This window comes from Ptiloglossa arizonensis, chromosome 2 (assembly GCF_051014685.1).
Source record: "Ptiloglossa arizonensis isolate GNS036 chromosome 2, iyPtiAriz1_principal, whole genome shotgun sequence".
Taxonomy (NCBI): Eukaryota; Metazoa; Arthropoda; class Insecta; order Hymenoptera; family Colletidae; genus Ptiloglossa; species Ptiloglossa arizonensis.
The window spans coordinates 31,596,057-31,617,864 of NC_135049.1; the positions used below are offsets into that span (position 1 = coordinate 31,596,057).

The 21,808-nt window shown below is 43.4% G+C and overlaps 2 protein-coding genes and 1 long non-coding RNA gene across 11 annotated transcripts in view; 1 reads left to right on the forward strand and 2 right to left on the reverse strand.

Annotated features, from left to right (window-relative positions):
• Positions 1-4,698: 4,698 nt before the first annotated feature.
• Positions 4,699-14,479, reverse strand: LOC143143569 (serine/threonine-protein phosphatase 4 regulatory subunit 4). 4 transcript variants are annotated; one of them, XM_076304952.1, is made up of 16 exons: positions 14,045-14,479; positions 13,021-13,271; positions 12,835-12,908; positions 12,415-12,521; positions 12,028-12,257; positions 11,773-11,895; positions 11,593-11,699; positions 11,323-11,514; positions 11,082-11,240; positions 10,822-11,004; positions 10,298-10,744; positions 10,112-10,226; positions 10,000-10,042; positions 9,891-9,910; positions 9,747-9,789; positions 4,699-9,511 (listed from the first exon to the last, which is right to left on the reverse strand). In XM_076304952.1, the coding sequence occupies exons 1-16, from the start codon at positions 14,089-14,091 to the stop codon at positions 7,978-7,980; spliced, it is 3,675 nt and encodes a 1,224-aa protein (XP_076161067.1). In that variant the 5' UTR covers positions 14,092-14,479; the 3' UTR covers positions 4,699-7,977. The 4 variants fall into 4 exon arrangements, with proteins under 4 accessions (XP_076161067.1, XP_076161065.1, XP_076161069.1 ...); XM_076304950.1 differs by having other exon boundaries at positions 9,747-9,792; positions 14,045-14,478; XM_076304954.1 differs by having other exon boundaries at positions 4,699-9,076; positions 14,045-14,474.
• On the forward strand, positions 13,591-15,133 carry LOC143143572 (uncharacterized). Its single transcript, XR_012991190.1, has 2 exons — positions 13,591-13,825; positions 13,934-15,133. It is a non-coding gene; the product is annotated as an uncharacterized LOC143143572 (long non-coding RNA).
• A 1,845-nt stretch (positions 15,134-16,978) lies between these two features.
• LOC143143570 (uncharacterized) overlaps positions 16,979-21,808 on the reverse strand; it is a 154,382-nt gene continuing 149,552 nt past the window's right edge. For 5 of the 6 annotated variants that reach the window (XM_076304957.1, XM_076304955.1, XM_076304960.1 and 2 more), the window contains 6 exons: positions 20,946-21,101; positions 20,519-20,736; positions 20,140-20,266; positions 18,862-19,523; positions 18,469-18,767; positions 16,979-18,335 (listed from right to left, as the gene is read on the reverse strand). In XM_076304957.1, coding sequence (XP_076161072.1) covers positions 17,155-18,335; positions 18,469-18,767; positions 18,862-19,523; positions 20,140-20,266; positions 20,519-20,736; positions 20,946-21,101 — 2,643 coding nt within the window. In that variant the 3' untranslated portion in view covers positions 16,979-17,154. The remainder of the gene's footprint in view (positions 18,336-18,468; positions 18,768-18,861; positions 19,524-20,139; positions 20,267-20,518; positions 20,737-20,945; positions 21,102-21,808) is intronic. The other variant, XM_076304956.1, reaches the window with a different exon arrangement.

Consider the following 21,808-nt stretch of genomic DNA (forward strand, 5'->3'; position numbering starts at 1 on the left):
CGATTTCTAGACAACGTCGAGTCAACTGTGTATCGTTGTGAATCGTATGATTCAAGTTTCGTCGAATTTTGATCGAAACGAAAGGTATCGGTCGCTCACGGTCGCTTCTTCGATGCCCGTGTTAAGTAGTTTGCCTCGAAGAAGGGCATTATTCGAATGGAAAAAGTTACTCGAACGTAGAAGCGAACGAAAGATATTCTTCAACCGTAATACGTTTTATTTTCTGTTCGTTATTCGACGCTTACCTAGGTATACTCTCTGCTTCGATACAGAGAGAAACGACGAGAGTTGTGAAAAAAGGGTAGCTAAATCACACGATGGGGATAGTTTCCGAGCGGCCTTGAACGATCGCTCGATTTCGTTCCGAGTATAGGCGAATATAGATCGTGAAATTTCCGGTGTACTTTAAACGCAACCAATCCAAGATTCGTGCACGAAATCTTTTCCGTCGATAGAAAAACAACGACTGGAAACGTAAACGAGTAGTACCTTCGTCCAAGATGTTTTACACTCGGTGTAGAATAGATCTCGCGAGTCCCTCCACGTGTTTTAAGGAAGTTGTAAACGAGGAGCCAGGAATTGCTCGTGACCGGAGCCGCGTGTGCCAGCTTTCGAACCGCGAACAACCATATCTAAGAATTTATTAAACCCAGGTATATTGATTACGAATAGCGAGTAACGTTCTCGAGGGTATTATATACATGCTCTTGTTTATCATTTTTGTACATAATTGGTGTGGCATTAACGTACCGAGGATTTTCATTATTTCGCGAAACCGAGAGAATCGCCGGTAAGGACGACTGTTTTACCTGTACATACGAGAGATAATCGAGGGAGGGGAATGCAGGGGTAGGAGGGTGGCTACAACCGCGATGAAATGCGCTCGTGATACGTCGTTGGTAGCAATCGTCGCGTTCAAGGATCGATTTCGTCGTAATTGCACTTCCGAACGACGAAATAATTGATTCGCGGGAAATCTAATGGCGGGAGGATACGTATCGTCGTCGTCGGGGATTATTTGCGCGACACGAGCAATCTTGAAACGCTTTACCGCCACACTGCCACGTATACACACACACACACATATACACGTACACAAATATTGTAACATACAGTATGTCCACGATACACCGAGGGAGACTGGCGAAATTCACTCCTCCGCGCGAACTTAAATGCAGTTCTATTATGTATACACTTTGCATTTGATTCGGCGAGAGGAGACTGCCGCGAATCGCATTTACGAGCAATTCGTTCCGTGGTGTCGATGTTACCGGCTAAATGAGAACTTTATCTCTTTCTCTCTCTCTCTCTCTCTCTCTCTCTTTCTCTCGGTGATTCGCGATCGTAGAAATTGCGAGTGGAAAATGAGAGAAACGCGACGAAGCGAAGTCTCTTTACGCGTTTTTTACTTCTTAGCAAAATGGTACAATGGATCCCCGAGACATTTCGGGATTTCCGATCGGTGTTTCACCGTACCTCGAGTATTGTTCTAGCAACGGAATTCGAACGATTTCGAGCGACGAGTCGCTCGTTCGCGAATTATAGTTAATTGATTCCATAGATGACAATTTTCCCCCGCTTAACCGGTGGCATCGAACCGCGAACTCTTGTGTATGTACATACTCCCGTAGACAGTCCGTAATTAAGGAACACACCAGACCGTGTGTAATTAAAAAACGCCGGAACACGTTACTTTTACACGAGTGTCGTGTCACAAGTGGGTTGGTAATCGTTTCGCGCGCGTTTCGTTCGACCTACCCTCGAAGCGCGTAAAACCGTAGGCGTGTACTTAGAGAAGAGGCAGAGATAACAAGTGAGAATTCCAGTTAGGCGATAAGGGCGCGAGAGCACCGAAAGAAAAAGAAAGAAAGGGAAGTGGAAGAAGAACCGTGTCCCCGGATATTCGTTTACTTTGACAATCCGTTTTCGAGGAGGGAAAAAGGGAAGAAAGTAATTTTCGAGAAGTCCCGTTATTTCACGGACGCGAAATAAAAATAAATCGAGATGCTATTTATCTGAAATTTTAATACGAAACCGATCCGTAAGTAATCGTCCTTCGACGAGCCTGATTTCGGGTTCTCGAGGTGGGATGAAACGAGAAGAGATCCGAGGGGAGCAGAGGACAGTATTTTCGATGGTCGAACACGGTTGGGGTCCGTTAGCGAGAATCACGAGGGAGAATATATACACAAATGTCGCGTTTATTTTCGAAATCTCAATTAGTCGTAGAAATTGTCGCGTATGTAAGATTCTTCGACGAGGATCTCGTAATATTCGATGAATTTCGAACGCGAGACACACCACGTCCATGCCACGATCTCTCGCGTTAGAACGCATTTCATCGGGGAGAATGGAGAGAAATAAGAAAAAAAAAAAAAAGAAAAGAAAAAAAAAACAAACCAGAAATTCGAACGATTACTTTAAAGAGAAACGTTTTTTATAATCAAGGTAAGCGGGTGTGTGTGAGCGAGCGAGGATGATTAAACAGAAAATCATTATTATGATATGTTCGTAAGTAAATTATAAAGAAAAAAAACTCATACACAGTTTGTAGCGATTCGAGTCACCGATTTATTAAGAAAGTAGACGAAATAAAAAGATTAAAAGTAATACTCGTTCTGTGTTTATTCTTCCAACGATCACCTTCCCTTCTTCGGTTTGTATACAAGCAACTGACCCTTTAAAAATCGAGACAAGTTGTACGAAAGGGATGCAAAGATTCTTAAGAGAAACGACAGGTTGCGTAACAAAAAAAGTTCGATTTATTTGTTCGTAACGTATATTAAAACAGATGTATAATATAATATCGACAGAGCCAATAAAATCTACGATCGCGGTGTTCTTTTTCTCGTTATATGTATATATATATGTATATATATACTCTCTTCACATTTAACTATATTTTTATTACAGATATACCTCACAAAAATACAATTCTTTTTTTATTTTTGTTTTATAACATTCCTTATTCTTTACGGGAGCAGTGTGAGTAATAAAAATATCGTTCCACGAATTTTATCGTTCATCGCGTGCAACGTGAACGTTCTCTTTATTATTTGTTCGTTTTTCTGTTCTCTCGTTTGAAAACGTATTTATATATGTTTTTTTTTTTTTTTCACGTCGTCTGTTTGCTCGTTCTCTTGAAAAAGCAGACCGTAACGTTCGAAAACGGTTACTTTATCTTTTTGTTGTTGTTGTATATGATAAATAAATTATGCAAACGCGGCCAAGTTAAACTTCACTTTCCATCGTTCACGACCACGTTAAAATTGTCGACGAGCGATAAATCCAGATCTCTCGATTCGTCTACGCAAATATATGTAATACGTATGCATGATGTAACAATTAGCGATAAAAGTGCTCGTCTTTCTTTCTACGATACATAACGAAACGAATACGTTGTTAACAATAGAACGTTCATTTACAGAATCATATGTGTGTACTGTAACTTTCTCTCTCTCTCTCTCTCTCTCTTTCTCTCTGTGTATGTGTCTGTGTCCATGTGTACGCGTGTTCGGTGTATACGTATATTTTTTTTCGCTGTTTCGTTCTGCGTATACTTACATACGTATATAATTAGATACTGTGTATTTTTTTTTCGTTTACTTTCTGGCACAAAAGTTAGTATTACCGTACGGTAGATCTGTACAAAAATAAATTAGCAACATTTAAGCGATAAATCTTGGCGAATATACTCGACGTTCGAGAAAATTTACTTTCCTCGTGCTCTGTTTCTAATCCTCCTATTAAACGCGCTCGAGCGACGCTCTTCGTTCAATTTCACTTGTTTCTCTTCGAACCGCGCGTCCCTCTACGGCCCCTATAGTTGCATATTTAACAGTTTGTTCAGTTTCGTTAAATCGTGTATGCGTTTACTTTTTTTTTTCTTACGTATGTGTACATACATATATATATATATTGTATATATTCTAAGATTTTCTATAAAAATGAAGTTTCGTCGCCTGGCGGACCCAACAACCGTACGATGCCGCGAAAAACGCGAAAATTCGCGTTGCAAAACTGATCGCTTCGAAACGAGATTTCCTGCGTTTCGATCGTGAACGAGTGAACGCGGACTCGCGATTCTTCGCGAATCGTACGGTCAATGTTACCCTAAAATCTCCTATAAAAAATAACAGAACAAGCTTCGCTATGTTTTATGTAAATGTACGGTAGCGTTACGACCTTAGGTCGCGATAAAATACGGCAACAATCGATCGGTGAATCGCATAACTCTATGCGGAGATCACTCGGATCTGTCCTGCTCTAGTCTCTAAGCGTAAAGTATGATCTACGGTTTACACTCGTTAATATCGAGACATCGAAATACTTTTCTACATTTGTTGCTTTATACGTGTCGACAAACACCTCGAGCAATACGAATCAATTTCGTTGTATCGTAGGAAATTATTTATTCTAGTTTACGAAACCATATAAAAACTTTCTCTTAACTGTAACGTGATCCGTTGAAAAACCGTTTACAAAAATTTTTACCGTTAAAATTTCGTTCGAGTCGAGAAACGATTGCGAGAACCGTTCGGGATAGACTTTCTTCCGCCGAACTGTTTTGTTTTTTTTTTTTTTTAAATGGCGTGTTCGAAACAATTTAGGTCGAATACCGAATGTTCCAAGAATTTCAAAGAAAAAAGTCGTTTATAGTTTTATAAGCTGGGATAAATGATTGAACATAATAAAACAGCCGCTTAAAAGCCTTCTATTTCATACTCTTAATACTAATGCTAAAGCTAATATAAATAATACAATGTAAAGAGATTAATCTATCGTTTAAAGTAATTTGTCGCCTATATGAATCAACAAATGTGAAATGCACTCTGATGTTCGAATATTAATTTGAAGTGTGTCTCGGTGTTCAGCAGCTTGTGCAAGAAAGGAATCTCGTTAGGAGATTGAAATTATAGTAATTGATCGCCTTGGACGAATTTCTCAACACTCGATCGACTAGCAATTTTACATTTCATAAGAATTAATACTAACAACGAAAAACGAACGGAAGGAGATAAAATGTCGAAACGAACGAGCATCGAGCGTAACGAACAAGTTAATAAAACGTTCGATGCCTCGCTTCTTGAACGATATTGAAATTCCTACGACTATGCGCTAATTTTTTTTTTTTTGCTTCTTTTCTTTTGGCTCGAATTACCGAGACTACGGACGATAGAATTATCGTAAAAATTTCGCGAGAGCTGCCCCGATGGCAATGTAATTTCGGTGTTCGAGAGAGCTATTTCTGTGATTTTACCGAGAATCTCTTCGATGGTATCGTTCTCCAGGCGTTGAAATCTCCGTGTATTCAATGGCACTTGCGCTGTAAAGCTTACAACGGTCTACGTATATGGTACACACAAGTACGTAATGCCTTTAAGACTTTGTACGTTGTTCAATTTCATACTGTTAGAAATCATATATCTTTGGCTTCGAAGCGTCTTATATCTCTCGTGTTTTTTTTTTTCTTCTTTGTTTTCCCTTCACCCGAAAATATATCATCTCTTGAAGCTCAATGAAAATATTCTTGCGAAGATATTACACGTTGCTCCTTTGTTGCATCGATGTCTCCCTTGTCGGTTCGTTCCGTACTTACACGTTTCCGAACATCTCTCATTTTTAGACACGGCATAAACACGCACGGACATTTTTTCTAACTCGTCTTGGTCAGTCTCTATATGTACATGTTAAGAACGTATGTATGATATTTTCTAGATATTTCGTATTTAAGACACAACAGTACTCCGATCTGCAGTACAGGGAAGAAGTAAATCGTTTTAACGTTTCCCAAGGGACTCGGGAGCCCCGTGACGTCACGTTCAAAAAATTGTTTCTTTCCTAATGGATTTCATTGGTTCGTCAAATGAAAACGGAATCCGTCGGCGTCGATGTTCGTAAATTGATATCGATTAAAATTACAACTAGTTATAACGGCTAATTTAACGATTTCGTTCGCTTTGTGTCGCGCGAAGGCGAAAGTGTATTCGAGTCGATTAAATTAAAACGCATAAATATTGCACGCTTCTAAAATATTACTAGGTTGAATTCTCCGTAATGTTCGATACGTTGCTACGTTAAAAGTGATTAAAATCCGTCGACAAGAGATTCTAATAGAACAATTTCTGTCTCCGCTAAGATGCAAGAACTTTAAAAAAAAAAGAAAAAAAAAGCGATTTAAAAAGAGAAAACGAAAGGACGATCGCAAAAAAAGCGAAGTAAATAACGTATCGAAGGGTTTCGAAGAACACCTTTTTTTTTACAGGCATTGTATGCAACTACCCCTGCTTTTACAACTATTCGAGACTAGACCTAGAATTGGCTATTACAATACTGTAATCCTATCTTCATTTGATCTCGTGTTATCTCCTAATATAATAATCTATTAGAATATATTCAATTAATGAGTAACAACTGCTCTTTAAACTCTATTAACAATAAGAATAATTCTTTTCACTCTCTTCGTAGGCCAATACGTATCAGATATGCAGCTATAAAATAAAGTGCAAAATAGTCTTATCTTCTTCTTTTTTTTTTTTCTTTTTAACGCTTACGGGCTTCGATAACAGTCTTCCAACTCAAGCATGCGTGTCTGTTTTTCGTTTAAATATTACATCGCGGTGTATCCTCTCGATCGACGCGTCAAAAGAGACGCGTCAAAGAGTTTTTCTTTTCTTTTTTTTCATACAGAACTACTAGTCGCGATTAAAAGAAATGCGAAATCAATGCGAATCGCGAATGCCTAACGGTCGTCACGCGTGGCAACCGTTTTAAAAATGCATCGCGAATAATAAATGGACGTTTCATCCAGCTCGTACGGACCTCAAAATGCCGATGCAAACTTTTTCGGTGCATTTGTAATCGTATAACGCGTGCAACGACTGGATGGAACGAATCTCTCGGAATATTCTCCATTTAGTATTCGATGTATCTCGTCCACTTTCGATCCCATTTTGGATAATAATACGAATACAATTTTTAATAACGCACCGATTATTGCGAGGACAGTTTTACAAAGCACTTCGATGCAACGATACCCGTTTCCCGAAGAGGTTCGAGCCTCTCGACATTTCCCATGAATGGGACGTAACGAGAACCATACCGATCGCGCACGAATAGGAATATATATATATATATATATTAATTAGGCTGTCTACGTGAAGCGACGAAGGACGCAGAAGGCTCCGTGAAAAAGGCACGAGATAACAAACTAGCTAAACGGCCCTCGTAACAGTTTTCGTGTACCTCGTTGACTCGTCAAAGTAAAATGCTGAGAAACTGTTCGCGAAGTTCACCGCTCTCGACCGCTACGACGAGAGATGGAAACGGTTCTCCATCGTTGAAATCGATTAATAGTAACCATAGTTGAGCGAACGGCGATGCCTTCGATTCCGTAACGTTAACTCGGCGCTCGATTGTTAACCTGTATACTTACTTTGTCTCCCTGGAACCGAAGATACTCTTCATTTTGAAAAAAGAAAAAAGAAAAAAAAAAAAACTTTCCCAGAATCGAAACAATTCTGAATGTACTGCTCGACCGAAACGAACGATGGCTTCGAGATGGCCACTCGATGGTATTCCGCTCGAATTAAAGTTACGGACACAAAGGCATCGCTTTCGTTCCGTATCGATCGAGGATCTAAGGTTCCCCGATCGTTGTAAACACGATTGTTTTCCCTATCGAATGTGTACCGCGATTGTGAGTCTCAATCTACGCAGGATATGTAACGTTGAATTTGTCGAGAAAATTTACAGATAGGAAAGAAAGAGATATGATTGACGTGGTGATCTCTCGACCCGAATTGTGTGCAGCAAATAAAACGGAAGAGAAAAGCCCCCCACGCGTGTGTCCCGCGAAATATTCCATTTCCGTGTCCGGTGCAACGGACCGTGCGATTGCATCCGAATCAACGCACGGCAGGAATTCTTTTCACCTTGTCCGTATTTTTCTTTTCTTTTTATCGAATTCGCCAGTTCCTAAGATTCCCAAAACGGCATTCGACACAGCTTGTCTATGTGCACGGGGCTCGACGCCCTGGTGGCCGGAGCGGTTCTACTACGAGGTACAAAACTCCTTAAGGGTATTTTGCTAAGTCCCTGGTTATGATTCACGTCCAAGGTCGAATACCGTCTGAGAGCTCGGCCGAGACGTTCGCTCGGAACGTAATCGACCACCTCCAAGCTATGGCATTTCAAATTGGGCTTGATCTCCTTCGAGTCGGTCGGTTTCAAGCTGAAGTTCGCCGAGTGTCGTTTAGTCCTGTCCAGCGTGCACTTGGTGTGCATGAGCTTCGGTTTGTCCTTGTCCAACACCAACGAGTTCCGTTTCATCTTCTCGTCCAACGGTCTCTCCTGATTGACAAACCCGAACCTGGATCTTACCAACGATCCGAGATACACGGTGGTCTTCATGTCCAACTGTTGATCCTCTTTACCCAACCTCAAGCTGTCCTCGTAGTCGATCGAGGTTCTCAAATCCTTCGGCTGGTTGGCCCCGTTCGTTCTCCGTTTCATATCGTCCTCGTACTCGACGGACGAATTCCTTTTAGGCTTACCCTTCTCGAAACTCGCGGAATGCCGTTTAGTCCTATCCAGCGCGCACTTGGACTGCAGAACGTTCGGCTTGTCCTTGTCCAGTATCAACGAGTTACGTTTCATCTTCTCGTCCATCGATCTCTCCTGATTTACACCGAAGCCGAACCTTGATCTCATCAGTGGGCCGACGTACACCTCCTTTTTAGCGAGTTGTTGTTGACTTTCCTTCACCAATCTCAGACCGTCCTCGCAGTCCATCGACATTCGACCGTTGTTCGACTGATCGCCACCGTTTGTTCTCCGTTTCATGCAGTCCTCGTACTCGACGGACGAGTTCCTCTTCGGTTTCCCTTTGTCGAAGCTCATATCGACACTGCGCGAACGATCAAAGTTGAACGAGCCTCTCCTCTTCGCGAAGACGGAGTCCTGTAGGTGTGGTATCTTCGACACGCTCTGCGAGGAGAATTGCGCGGGTATCCGGATACCAGCGTCCACGAGGAATTCATCGTCCGACAGCATCACCGGTATCTCCGGCATCGAGCTACAAGGCCAACAAGAGTTATAGTGAGCCGCTTTGGTCAGTGCTCTGAGCATGGCCAGATTAGGAGCACTGGCAAGCGTCCTCGCAGTGGCAGTGTCCTTGCTGGCGATGTTAGTGGAGAATTCGTGCGCATAGTCTCGGGTTAGTGGGAAGTTTTGCTGCGACTTTCGTCGGTTTTCTCTCATGATCGCCAAAAAGACGGAGGACTTAGTGTAGTCGGACGAGGGACAGGAATGGACATTGTTCTCCTCCTCGTAGTCGCACTCGCACGTGTCCGGCCATACTATCAACGGCAACGAGGACAATTTCGAGCGACTCTGCTGCATCTTTTGCATGAGATAATCGTGGCACGGTCCGTTGTCAAAGTTAGCATGAGTCGTGCTAGCATTCGAGTTAGTATGCCCTAGTCTTTCCCAAGGGTGTGTTAGTTGAATTCTGTTAGACGTAAAGCGTGCAGAACTTGACATTAGACTTTTGCTGAAAATGTTAGCGGAATAGTAAAACAGTTCGAATCTACTTTCCGTCAAGACCCAAAATCGTTAGACATGCTTTGATCAAAACGTTTTCGATTGATTCTATCTTCGTAATAGTCTTGAATAAATAAAATCGTTACACTAATATGCTAGTACTACTTTTAAATGCGATGAAACGAATGGAAAACTTTGCGTACCTCGTTCTTGCTGTTTCTGACGTACGACGAGGAGATCCGCTGCCTTCTGTAACACATTACAAGTGTTACGAGTTTTTAAATTTTATTTTATTTCTTTTTTTTTTTGAAGTAGTTAATAATTTGTATTCGAACAACACGACTCACCTTTCGGTGCTGTCTGCGGCCTGAAAACGTTAAAACACGTTAAATTAATCGAGAGTTCGGATTAACAATTTTTAAATGCAATTACAATTTTATTCGAGGCATGACTTACATTGGTTTCCCTTGACTAACGTCGGTTGTTCGTCGCCATACACCTGCAAGCGCATAGTATTTTAAATAATACCCTTAATGTATTATTACGATTCGTATACTACGATACGTACCCTGTTTCGTTGTAGCTCCTCCGGGCGATTTTCCAGTTGCCAGTCCGGATAATCTTTTCTCTTCTTCCAACTTCCTTGCATCCTCCATATCCTGCTTCGTAAGTTTACTTGCTGGCTGCGATGAAATATCTCAATAGCAAAAAATAATTCGTAACGTAAAATTTATTTCTGTTTAGCATCACTTACAGTTTGACCATCGTATTTAAGCTCTATCTCGTTCAATTTCCGTACAACAGTTGTCAACACGGCAATTACGTCTCTGTCCTTCTCGCTGTTCATTAAATGTCCTATAGTAGTCTCTAATGCTGATAACAACTTCGCATCTGTCGGAATCCATAACTGACTCTTCAATTGGGGCAATAGAGAAACTACTTTGAGTCTAATGTTAGCTACATGATCTTCGGCCAAGCTCAATAAAACGTTGAAGAAGTGTTCCTTGAAATATACGGAAGAGAAAATTTCCAAGGCCTCTACCATCATACGAACAAACATCATTCTCACGTAACAATCGGGATGATTAGCCAACTCTGTGCATAATCTGCTTCGAAGTTCTACCCTTTGAATAGGTTTCATATTGTAACGTAAAAGAAAAAGATACAATGTTCCCGCAGCAAGACGTACAGGTATTGGCCTCTGAAATTTAAAAATAGAATTATTGTTTCGTATCTTTCAAACGTATTAAACGTATCGATATTATTTTTTCAACTTACAGCGTGTAATATTCTGAAAAAAGCCATTGGCACAAAATATGAATATATAAAATCACTTGGAAAGTATTTAGCTATTATTTCAAGCTGCGAATGCATTAGTGCCGCTAATCTCCAATTGTGTGTAGATGATATTTCCGATTCGCATTTTAATAATGCTCTGCCGATTTCCATCAGAGTAGAGTCCTGCGTGGGATAAGTAACGTTATGCGAATTAAATGAATTCATTGAACAAAATACGATGCGAGAAAGGGGATACAAACCATTCTATCTACTCCGATGGTTTGACTTTCAGCCAAACAATCAAGCGTTAATCCTATGTGAGGAACTAAACCTTGTAGAACTTCTTCCGAATCATCCTTTAATAATTTTATTAGGTCTGATTTTATTCTACCGCTCTTTGGACCCAATACCTTGGCCACCTGCGTACGAAATCACATATACGAGCATAAAATTGTATAGTATGTCGTAACAATGTGTAGAAAAAAAAATAATAATTCTTACTTCGTGAATTCCACTTGCTACGGTTCTTCTAACCATATAATAATGATCGCTCACCAACGCATCGAACGTAAGAAGCAATGCGTCCGTATCGTCCGAGGAAGATGATACAAAAAGAAACATTGCGGGTAGATTATAAGCACAACATCTTCTGCATTCCATATACTTCTCATCTTCAGCCGGATTACTATTCATCTAAAACAGTGCAATATGCAAGAAGAACTTAATTTAAACCCGATGTATTTCATTCGAATTTTATTTATATATACTCACAAACAGAAGATGAGGTTTGGACTCTTTTTTCATTGAAACAATACCCATTTGTGCAAGTTGTTGAAAATATTTTAAAAACCATGTCTTTTCCGTGGGTAATAAACATTCTGAAACATTTAATGGATATCACCTTACTGTGAATACGAGAATAAAAGTTTAATAAGAAACAAAAAATCTTACTTTCCAACCCGAGTACGAGTTTTCCAAACTCTTGGGCAATAATGCATACCACGCTATCGTCCATTTTCATTGCATTTTCACATAACTTTTTAACAAGTGGCACTATGGTAGTTTTTATTGTGTCTGTAAAAAACCATTGCGACAAATCATATTAAGATTTTAAAATAATCGTATCCATTGATCGATCGCAATATATGTTGCTACAAGAAACTCGGAATGCTTAATGAATAATGCACAACTAGTCATCAAGCATACCTTCCTGAAGATGAGGTAGCAAGTACACTATTGTCTGTCCAGAGGTGCATCTTACATTGCTTTCTTCGTCGCTTGCTAATTCTACGAGAGATGGTAACAAAGCAGGTTTTACAGACTCAGCACCAAGGCCTTCGGCAACAAAACGTAGCTGCAAGCAGATACTAGCTCGTACGTCACTATTTACATCCTGACAGAGGGAATGTACCGTTGGTAGAACTTCCTTCTGTATCCTAACAACAATTTTAATACGTATACTTATTTATTGACTTTATAGAGAAGCAAAACTATCTTTGGTGCTTTCCACGTACAATAACATTTCCCCGTATGTAATTTTTCATTGAAAATTATTGTTCGAAAACTGGTACCCCGAAGATGAAACATACTCACATAGCAGAATCAAATCTTGTACAAATTTTTCCTAGTAACCTGCTGCATGTTACCCTGGAGTAGGTAGATTGTGACAATTGTCCTTTGGTTATAGTGAATGGAAGAATCTGTATGATTTTATTTCTATTATTGTCAAGTCGATATTGCGATCTTATTAGACTTAAATAATATTTAAGCTTTGTTAGATAATCGTATCGTCGAAGCCGTGTCAAATACATAGCAACTGTTTGCAATAAATGAATTTTGACAGAGTACTTGATGCTTAGTCTAGCGTGGAATAAAAAAATAAATTAACTTTGTAGCTAATCTACAAGTTGGACATTATAAAGTCACACGTAGGCTATGCAAACAACCAATACAATTGCTCTTCTAAATTGTAATGTTTCTCAAATATCAATTTCTAAGATTGTCTATACAAACCTGCGATCTTATGACTTCTACCGGCAGTAACTCTATCACATCCAGTAAGGTCTCCAGCCATGCATCACAAACAACTTTAAATGTATATATACATATTAAGTTATGTAGAATAACACCAAATGCATGAAACTGTCGATACGGGTTGAGCTAGCAACTCTATTATACAAGCAGACAAAATTAGTTTACCTGGATCACGACTGTCAAGCGAATTTAATATACTTTGGAGGAATGTTTGACTGAAGACATTATGGCTGACAAGTTTCTGCTCTAATATCGTTTTGAAGGTAGATGAGGCCGCAAGGTGAAACTCCGTGGATGCGGTAGGCAGCGATTGCTGCATTCTTGGTACCACACGAGACATACATGATTGTGTGTCTGTAGCTAAGAGGCTCGGTAAATTGTGTATAACACTGAGTTTTTGATAATCATCACCTTTCCTGGAATAATTACACATGCTAGGATAGTAAGTAGTATAAAAACAGCAATTACGCTAATAAATATGACTTACTACGAATATGAAAACGAAAAATAGAAATAAATTATAACTGCAATTATTTTAAAATTATACTCCACTAAATCAACGATCGAACAGTTTGATTTATTTAGCGCGAATTTACGTAGCATCGTTAATGTTACAGGAGCAACCTTGTCGTAACTCTCGTGTTATTTTCCTTAAATGTATGCAAATTCCAAGGACGAGAATCTTTACATAACATATCCTTTTCGAGCGTGCGTCAGTACAGTTTGCACGGGTGCAATGTTTACATGCGAACGCACAGTCGCATTCTTGCGAACTTCGCGTATTTCGAAAATTCAACAAATGTGCTATTATTAAGATTTAAAAAAAAAAAGAAGAAGAAGAAGAAGAAGTAGAAGAAGGAGAAGAAGAACGAAGAGAATCAACAATACTGTCAAATTTTCTAATAACCTACACCTCGAAATGGTTGGATCTGTAAATAGGGTCCTGCGGAGTATTGCTTGCGAGTTACTCGTACGTAGAATGTCATTTCTTACGAGTGGCTGTCTTTAAAGGACTATAATTAGCGACGCTTAGACGACAGGACAGCACACTCCTTGAACGACGCCGTGTTATTTTTAGGAATCGTGCATGGGTTCGTACGAAAGTGAAATAGCAGAGAAAGAAGAGAAATACGGACCGTTCGCGAGTATGCGATTTTCTGACTAAAAACTACGTTGTCCAGTTACTCACAGGTCCAGTACGCTCTCGTACGGAGCTTTATCTTCCTCTTGCAACATTTTCGACGCGCATCTTATTCAACGATAACACTGGATAGGGTCGCGACGACCGATTGATTCTCTTACGTGGTCAACGATACACGCGTACGCACTCTCATGACGCATTTGACGCAAGAAAAACAACACGACGGAACGTGGATGACAACTAAACTGGGCTCCGACTCCAAGGTATCGATTATATCTGACTTGTCGTACGAGACGGCGAGCACACCCGAACTTTGCCGGAATGTTCCGAACACAGCCTACGTGCGCTCTTCGATGGAGACACACGTAACGCAGTGTCGCGCATAATACAATAGAAGTGATGCGTCGATCGAGAGTCGATGTTGTGTAATCACAAACCTATGGAGTCACCTATCGTTTTTCGCGCGATGATGCGTATCTGTACTGGGAGTGTCGGTTACACATTTCTAAGAAAAAAAAATACTACTCATATATGGAACGTTATTGTTCACCTGTCGCGTAACCTCCTTCGACGAGGTTTCGATGGATGATTCGATCGCGATCGCGATACCTCCCCCCCACCCACTTCCCTTTCGAACCCACGAATTTGCAACCGTTACGTAAAATGTGCAAATGTATTTTTCTATTTTTATCTATACCAGGATAGATAACAATTTGAGATTTGCTCGAATTATTCTCGCGTAGAGGAGTAAATTATGTAATTTTGGAATCGCGAGAATCAACGTTGTGTTCCGAGGTAGGAGAAAAAGGAGACGAAAAACAAGAGATGCTTGCAATTTCACGTTGAGACGATTCGCCCTTTGTATCGCGTACGTACGTACAATGAAAACGATTTGCATTTCTGTAACCGTTATTTAGCTTTGTACAAAATTAATTGATTGCGTGGCAGCCTTGATACGATAACCGCGCGAGGATTACGTAGTTTAATTCAAGGCTTTGTACGGTAATTTGTCGAGGCACTGTGCGCGAAATTGCTATTATTACGAAGCCCCAAGGATACAACAGCTCTGCAAAGATCATGCAACCCGCGAATAACTCGTAACACCGAGGTCTCATAGTTTTCGTCTTTGGAGGAAGGGAACTGTTTTATCGACTTTGGGGTACACACGAATAATAAACGATCCGTTTACGTGTGCTACGTACTCGTCCACTTACGACAAAAGATGAATCATTTTTTCTACGGGTCGTTTTTCCAAAGCATCATCCAGAGTGTGCTCTTTCAGTTGCTCTTCATTCTAGGGACGCGTTTTTAGGTTATGAATCGATCGGTTACTTCTAACGAGACAAACGATCGTAACACGTACTCTTATATCGGGTATCGGTTTATCCAATTGGAGGTTAGCGAACTCTTCGTAGTCCATGGTCGGTCCTTGATACATTTTGAATATATACGGGTATAAAACAACATTCGTCTGAAATAATTTAACGGAACAGGAAACGCATATTCGGGTGGTATTCGAGCGGAAATAACGTTAAAAAGAAAACACGATCGTTTGATGATTTTCCAGAATGCCCATCGACATTCTGTGCATACCGATCGCGGAGGATTATGCCGTCGGATACGAGAAATGAATATTGACAACTCGTGAACACAGACAACTGTATAAAATACGAAATATATTTAACCTTTCATAGCATGTCGTATAATTTAGATAAAGTATACATACCTTACGGGCGTTGCATAGAGCGTGTGTACCGTGTAATACGTTTAGCGATATAAAAGATTACAAGTTTTACAATTAAGAATATTTACAAAGAACGAAAATGTTTGGATGTAGTTAAAATGCTTCCGACAACTTCTGGTGTATATCTTATTGCCTTAAGATAATCGCGCTTGCATTCGCGGTACGAAGTACTCTACGATTTATACGTTCTAAATTTAAAAAACGAAAGGGATGAAAAGAGAAGTGGTAATTATAATTAATAGAAAGAGAGAAAGAGAGAAAGAGAGAAAGAGAGAGAAAAGAGAAAGAGAAAGAGAGAGAGAGAGATAGGGAACGAGTTATAAATTGTCATGTTTATTCCGCGGTGAACCAATTTCCGGCTAGAGAAGTTCAGAAAGAGGAAATGAGACGCGAGTGTACATACATAGCGAAAGGAAACCTGATGAAACGCAACGGGGCGATAAGTCGACGTTGTTTTGTTGGTTCGAAACGAGTCTACGAACGATCTCGGACTCGCGAGACACTTTGAAGATGTGCGTATCGGCTACGTGAACGTATTTAAAGATGATCGCAAGGACGACGAATGGAAAACGAGTATCTCCTCTCTCCGACGCGACCGCGATAAAATTTGCATTTCATTATCGGCGTTCGTTCCGCGAATCTCCAAGTTCTCTAAGACTCTGCAGGGCAGCACATACGTTCGAACATCCGCGGCGACCCTTTGTTCCTTTATTTGTCCATTTAGCAACGACGCGCGGTTTATTCATTGCATATACATACACATACAAATATACCTTTTTTACAACTATTCTCGTTCGCGTAAAAAAAAGAATTACGAATAATATCATCTCGACGCAAGTCTTGTCCGCTACAGTCTATACTTAATAATATAACATCTCTATAATGAAGGTCTAATTAAAAAAAGAAGAAAACCTTATGGATTAAGGTTCGTGGAAGCACCCTGAATCACTGTGTAACACGGTCTATCGCTTTCAGAATCGCCGAGAAACGATAGCGCGCGATTTGACTTTGTTTCAGCGTAATGCGTAACGCCTCTGCGCGGAGATCTCTCCTCGTCACCTCCCTACCCAATTTTGTTGGATTCACGTTCGACCAAACGTTGGACGAACCGATCCTTTCTTTTTTTTTTCTTCTTCTCTGTTCCTTCTACAACGACGACGTTAATTGGATATCGTACATGTTATATCTTCCCCCCTCCCGTCCCTCCCTCCCATCCCCCGGTCCCACCCATCCCCTGATATCGTGGTGCGTGCGTTCCAGTTTGGACTAGTTTCTTCTGTCGTAACGAGATCACGTCTACACTCGGCCAAGGTGTATGTACGTGGTCTCTCGGCCAGCGACTTTCGGCTCTTTGATTCCGTCGAGGTGCGCACATACGAACGTTGCGCGTCTCTGGCTGACCCCGTCCATCACCTCAAACGTAACTTTCGTCGTCAACGACCGATCTCCCGTATCCGAGGTGTCTCGCTGTTACCGAGGCACGCGGTTGAGGCGGCGGCCGATAAGGAGGCGGTGGCGGTAACGACCTCGACCTTCCGGCCACTTTGTGTCTGTCTTCGAGATTCATGTGCACCGGTGGCAAATGCCTCAGCCTCGGTGGTAACGGTGGCGGTGTATCGGGCCAGGTTCTCTCCTCTTCTTCGTCCTCGTCGCCGTACAAATCGATCGCCTCGGCCTGCTTGAACGAGTACAGATCGTTTCTTTCCCTCGAGCCGTATATCTCGCTCGTTCTGTCCCTGTTCCCGTATATGCTGCTCTCCGACTCGTATCTCTCCGTGCGCGTGCTCTCCTTGTTCACGTATATCTCGCTCTTCACTTTCTTGAACTCGTATAGATCGCTGCTCGAATGGTAGCTACCGTTCTGCGAGACCGGTGAGTCTCGGTTCACGTACACCTCCGACTTCACCTTCTTGAACTCGCTGAATCGTTCCTTCTTGAACTCGTACCGGTCGCTGGACAGAGACGTGTCCCCGGAGAGGTCCTGTTCCGAATTGTGAACCGACACCCGTTCCGTGCATATCTCCTGTTGGGACGCTCTCTCGTACTCGGACCTCAGGTCCCGCGATATGTCCAACTGCGACGTCCTGTAAATGTCCTTGCAGTTTTCCACGTTCTCCTTCATCGAGTCTTGCCTGAGATACTCCCTCCCGTAGATGTCCTTCTCGTCGAATCTCTCCTTGCGGTGATGGTCGTGCTCGTCGAGCTTCGTTCGCGGTGTTCTCTTCAGCTGGGCTCGCAGCCAGTCCTGTCGCTGAAAATTCGGATTCGGGTAACCGATACTGCTCTTTTCCTCCCTGAAACCGGCGTGCTCCACCGCGCCGGTGTGATGATTGTTCGCGGTGTAGCCGTTTATTCTCTCCTCCCATCCCCCGTAAACGCGAATGTACGACTTGCCGCCGGACTTGTCCTCCTTGCCGAGGGACTTGTCGAAACTCGACGACGACGCGTTCACGGCGGAATCCTCGGACCCCACCGGGGACTCTGGAATGAACAGCTGACAATCGGACAGGGTCAAACCGGAGTCTCGAGACAGAGACATGTGGTCCTTTCGCGGTGGTTCCGTCAGATCCAGGCTGTCCAGAGAAAGCCCACCTGCTGCAACGAGAGAGAATTCTCTTAGTGGACTAGGAAAACCGCCCGTCGAATGGATTTTCTTTTACGTAAATACGCGAAACAATCGAGATATCCCTGGGAGAAGAGAAGATCGACGCAGCTTAAGCGTACTCACAGTGAAGGCTGTCGGTGCTCTCCTCGGCGCCGCTGTCGCTGCGCTCCTCGCCGAGGAGCTGCGTGACGCCTTCCCCGAACAGAACCTCGCAATGACGGATCAACATCTCCGTCAACGTGGGGATCGACCTGCTCTGATTCACCGAAGGATTCGGCGACCAGAGCAGGCTGGGCCCGCAACAAACCCCGAGATTGCTGGCGCACATGAGATTGTGCTTCGACCGCCGCGCCACGTGATGCAGGACGCATATCAGGTGCGACAACAGGGTGTAATTCGCTTTGGGCAATCTATCTAAAATACTGAAAGCAAAAAAACCGAAAAACGTGTTCGTTAAACGTTGCACGGGACAGGTGAAACGCAAATAGCTTCGCGCGAGAACAAAACAATCCTCACTTCTTAATAGTCTGAATAGGATTTGGCGTGTCCAAGCTATCCATCCACAGAGGAAAGAGATGGGAGGTCAGCAGTGGGTCCGGTAGGGATCTCAAGAAATCTTTGAGCAGGGCTGCCACGGCTATGATCGGCGCGTCCTCCAGGCAACTGGGATCACCGGTGGACTCGATCTGATCGCGCAGCCCGCGAACGATTCGTACGTTTGCCGATTTTCGAAAGATCCCCTGCGTGAACGGACCCTTGGCGAACAGTTGCTGCAGCATCACCAGCACGGGTTTCGGTAGCCCGTTCTCGTCGAGTCTGGACAAATTGACGCCGAACAGACTCGGGTTCAACGAGAGGGACCTCCTCAACAGCCCGGTGATCTTGGACTTGTTCTTCTTCACCGGTGACTTGGGCACGGGCCTCAGGATGAAGTGACAGGTGTCGTGGCCGCTCTTGTTGCAGTGCTCCAGATCGAAACCCTCCTCCGCGGACAGGGTGTGCCGCAGATTCGAAAGTTTCACGGCGAACGGCCTCTCGTGACCGATCAGAGGATAGGGTGCCTCGTCCGCGGACGTTCTGGCCCACAGTTGAAACGGTCCCTGTAGATCCAAGAGACGCGTGGCAAGATTCACGCAAGCTGCCGCCGTCATTTCGGATCCCACCATTATCGTCTTGCACTGCGAACACGGGTAACGATCACCAATGTAGCTCTCTTTTTCTCTCTCGCTTTCTCTTTCTCGCGCGCGTGCTCGTCCACAATAAGGGAATATTTCTAAGAATAATAACGATCGTAGCGACCGCGTGAAAAAATATCCAACGATTACAGGGGGTTTATTATGATACCGCGATGCGGTTCGTGTCGGCCGGGAGCTTCCGGGCAAACGTAAAGAGGCACTCGCGTCCGTTCGATAGGGACGTCTCTCGTCGAGCGCTCTCGCGTGTATTTAAATGCAACGCGGTCTGGTCGATAATGAACGCCGGGCCGTGGGGAACGCGTCGATAAAGCCCCGTCGGTGAAGATAGAAGGAAGGCTCTTTTTAGCGGGAGCGATCCACTCGACGTTGACGTCAATGATATAAAAGGGGCATCTCGAGCGAAGAATGCCTCCAGGAAGGTCAAGCGATCGAACTTCTCCCCCCTATCTATCTCTCTCTCTCTCTCTCTCTCTCTCTCTCTCTCTCTCTCTCTCTCTCTCTCTCGGTGTACTCGGGGATGCGCGAAGAATGGACCGTGAAGGCGTGACCGCGTGTATCTCTCTACGTTCCGCGCGGCGGGGAAGAGGGCTGCACTTACGTATTCCGTGTTCGTGTCACTGTCGTGATACACGACTTGAATGTTCGTATCCGGCGGCTCCTTCATACTCTCCTCTCGTACCAGCTCGGTCAGACGTCCCCACCAGAGATCCCTGGCTGCAGCAGTCCTGAAAGAAAGAAATAAACGTTGATGCGACGCGATTTAAACGACGTTGCATACCCACTCGCGTCCCCCTTCCACCCTCCCCTGGTCAAGAGTCTCTCTTTCTCTCTCTCTCTCTCTCTCTGGACGTGATTTTTTAATTACATAGAAACTTTTCGAATCGATCGCGCTCGGGCTCGATTCGCTTTAGGCGATTGGCTACCGTTTCGTTTCGCGGGGAATAAGTAGTCGAGGGGTTCGAAGGTGAACCGCTTACATGAACGTGGCGACGACGTTCGTGGTGGGCCAGCCGAGAACGAAGCTGGTTTCCTGAGATTTGCTCGTCTCGGCCACGTCCTCTATGTGACCGGCTGTCAGCCAGAGCTCGCTCATCCTCACGGATTGCTTCAGCTTGAAATTACCACCGCTTCGTGCCTTCGCTATGAGCAACAGATCCGAGAACAAGAAGAGGTGTCGCTCCTGGGATTGCACGCCCTGTAAATCGTGGGATCGTTTTTACTATTTGGACATCGAAAAACGAGAGAAAAGCACCCATAACGGTGAAACACTACCGATTCTATAAGAAATTTCTCTAAGAAATTTCTATATGAAATTTCTATAAGAATTTCCGTTTCTTCGTTCGCGTTTAAATAACAACGGTAAGACTCGTGCATTAATTAGTCGCAATTCCGTGGTTTCCTTACCGTGGTGAATTGTACCGGAGTTTCCAGAAGGAAAGTCCTCGGTGGAGATTTAGGTGCCGGTGAGTTGTTGGGCACGTTCAACGACTTCTGCGACAACACTCTCGTGAGCCTTCCAGGGTTCCCGCCATTTCTCTTGCGGATCAGGCTCTTCATTTTCTGAAACGATACGGAACGCGGGTAACGAAAATCATCTTTGCGCGACCGTATCCGAGCGTAAACACACGGCTCCGAAACCGGGTGAATTGAAATCGTCGCGGCGATCGAAATGCTCCGTCGGAGCGTATCGATTTATTCCACACGGGTACGTGGAACTGGAGAAGCTCGACGCGATCAAACTTACGAACTTGACGGAGTCTGTTACGATCCACACAATCGCGGTGGCCTTGTTTCGCGACTAGGAAGTCGACGTTACGGTTCCACGAAAAAATATAACGAACCGCCCGACCGTGACAGAGTTAACGCGCGCACGCTCCCCCGCGAATCGTCTCCACCGTTGTTATTATTTGCGTCGAGTTCATCCACCAACGGGGTAGGTGTACGGTTTCGAAATACGCGTAAAAAGTTCACGCCACGTCGGCGTGGACCAGCCCGTCGTGGATTAATGGCATCGGAGGAAACGAAACTCCTCGATCCACGGGCTAAAACTGGATGCTCGGAAGAGAGGCTCCAGTTGGCCAGGGCTTAACGAGACTTTACGATTTCCCGATGCAGCTTAGCGATTGTACGCGTGCGTCCCTTCCTTTCTCGTGGCATTCGGTGACGTCAAACCACGGTGGAGACGCTCGAACGAACCGACTGACGGCTGACAAATAACGCTACCAAATACATATATACCGAAGCGACCCGAGGGTCGAACGAAACTC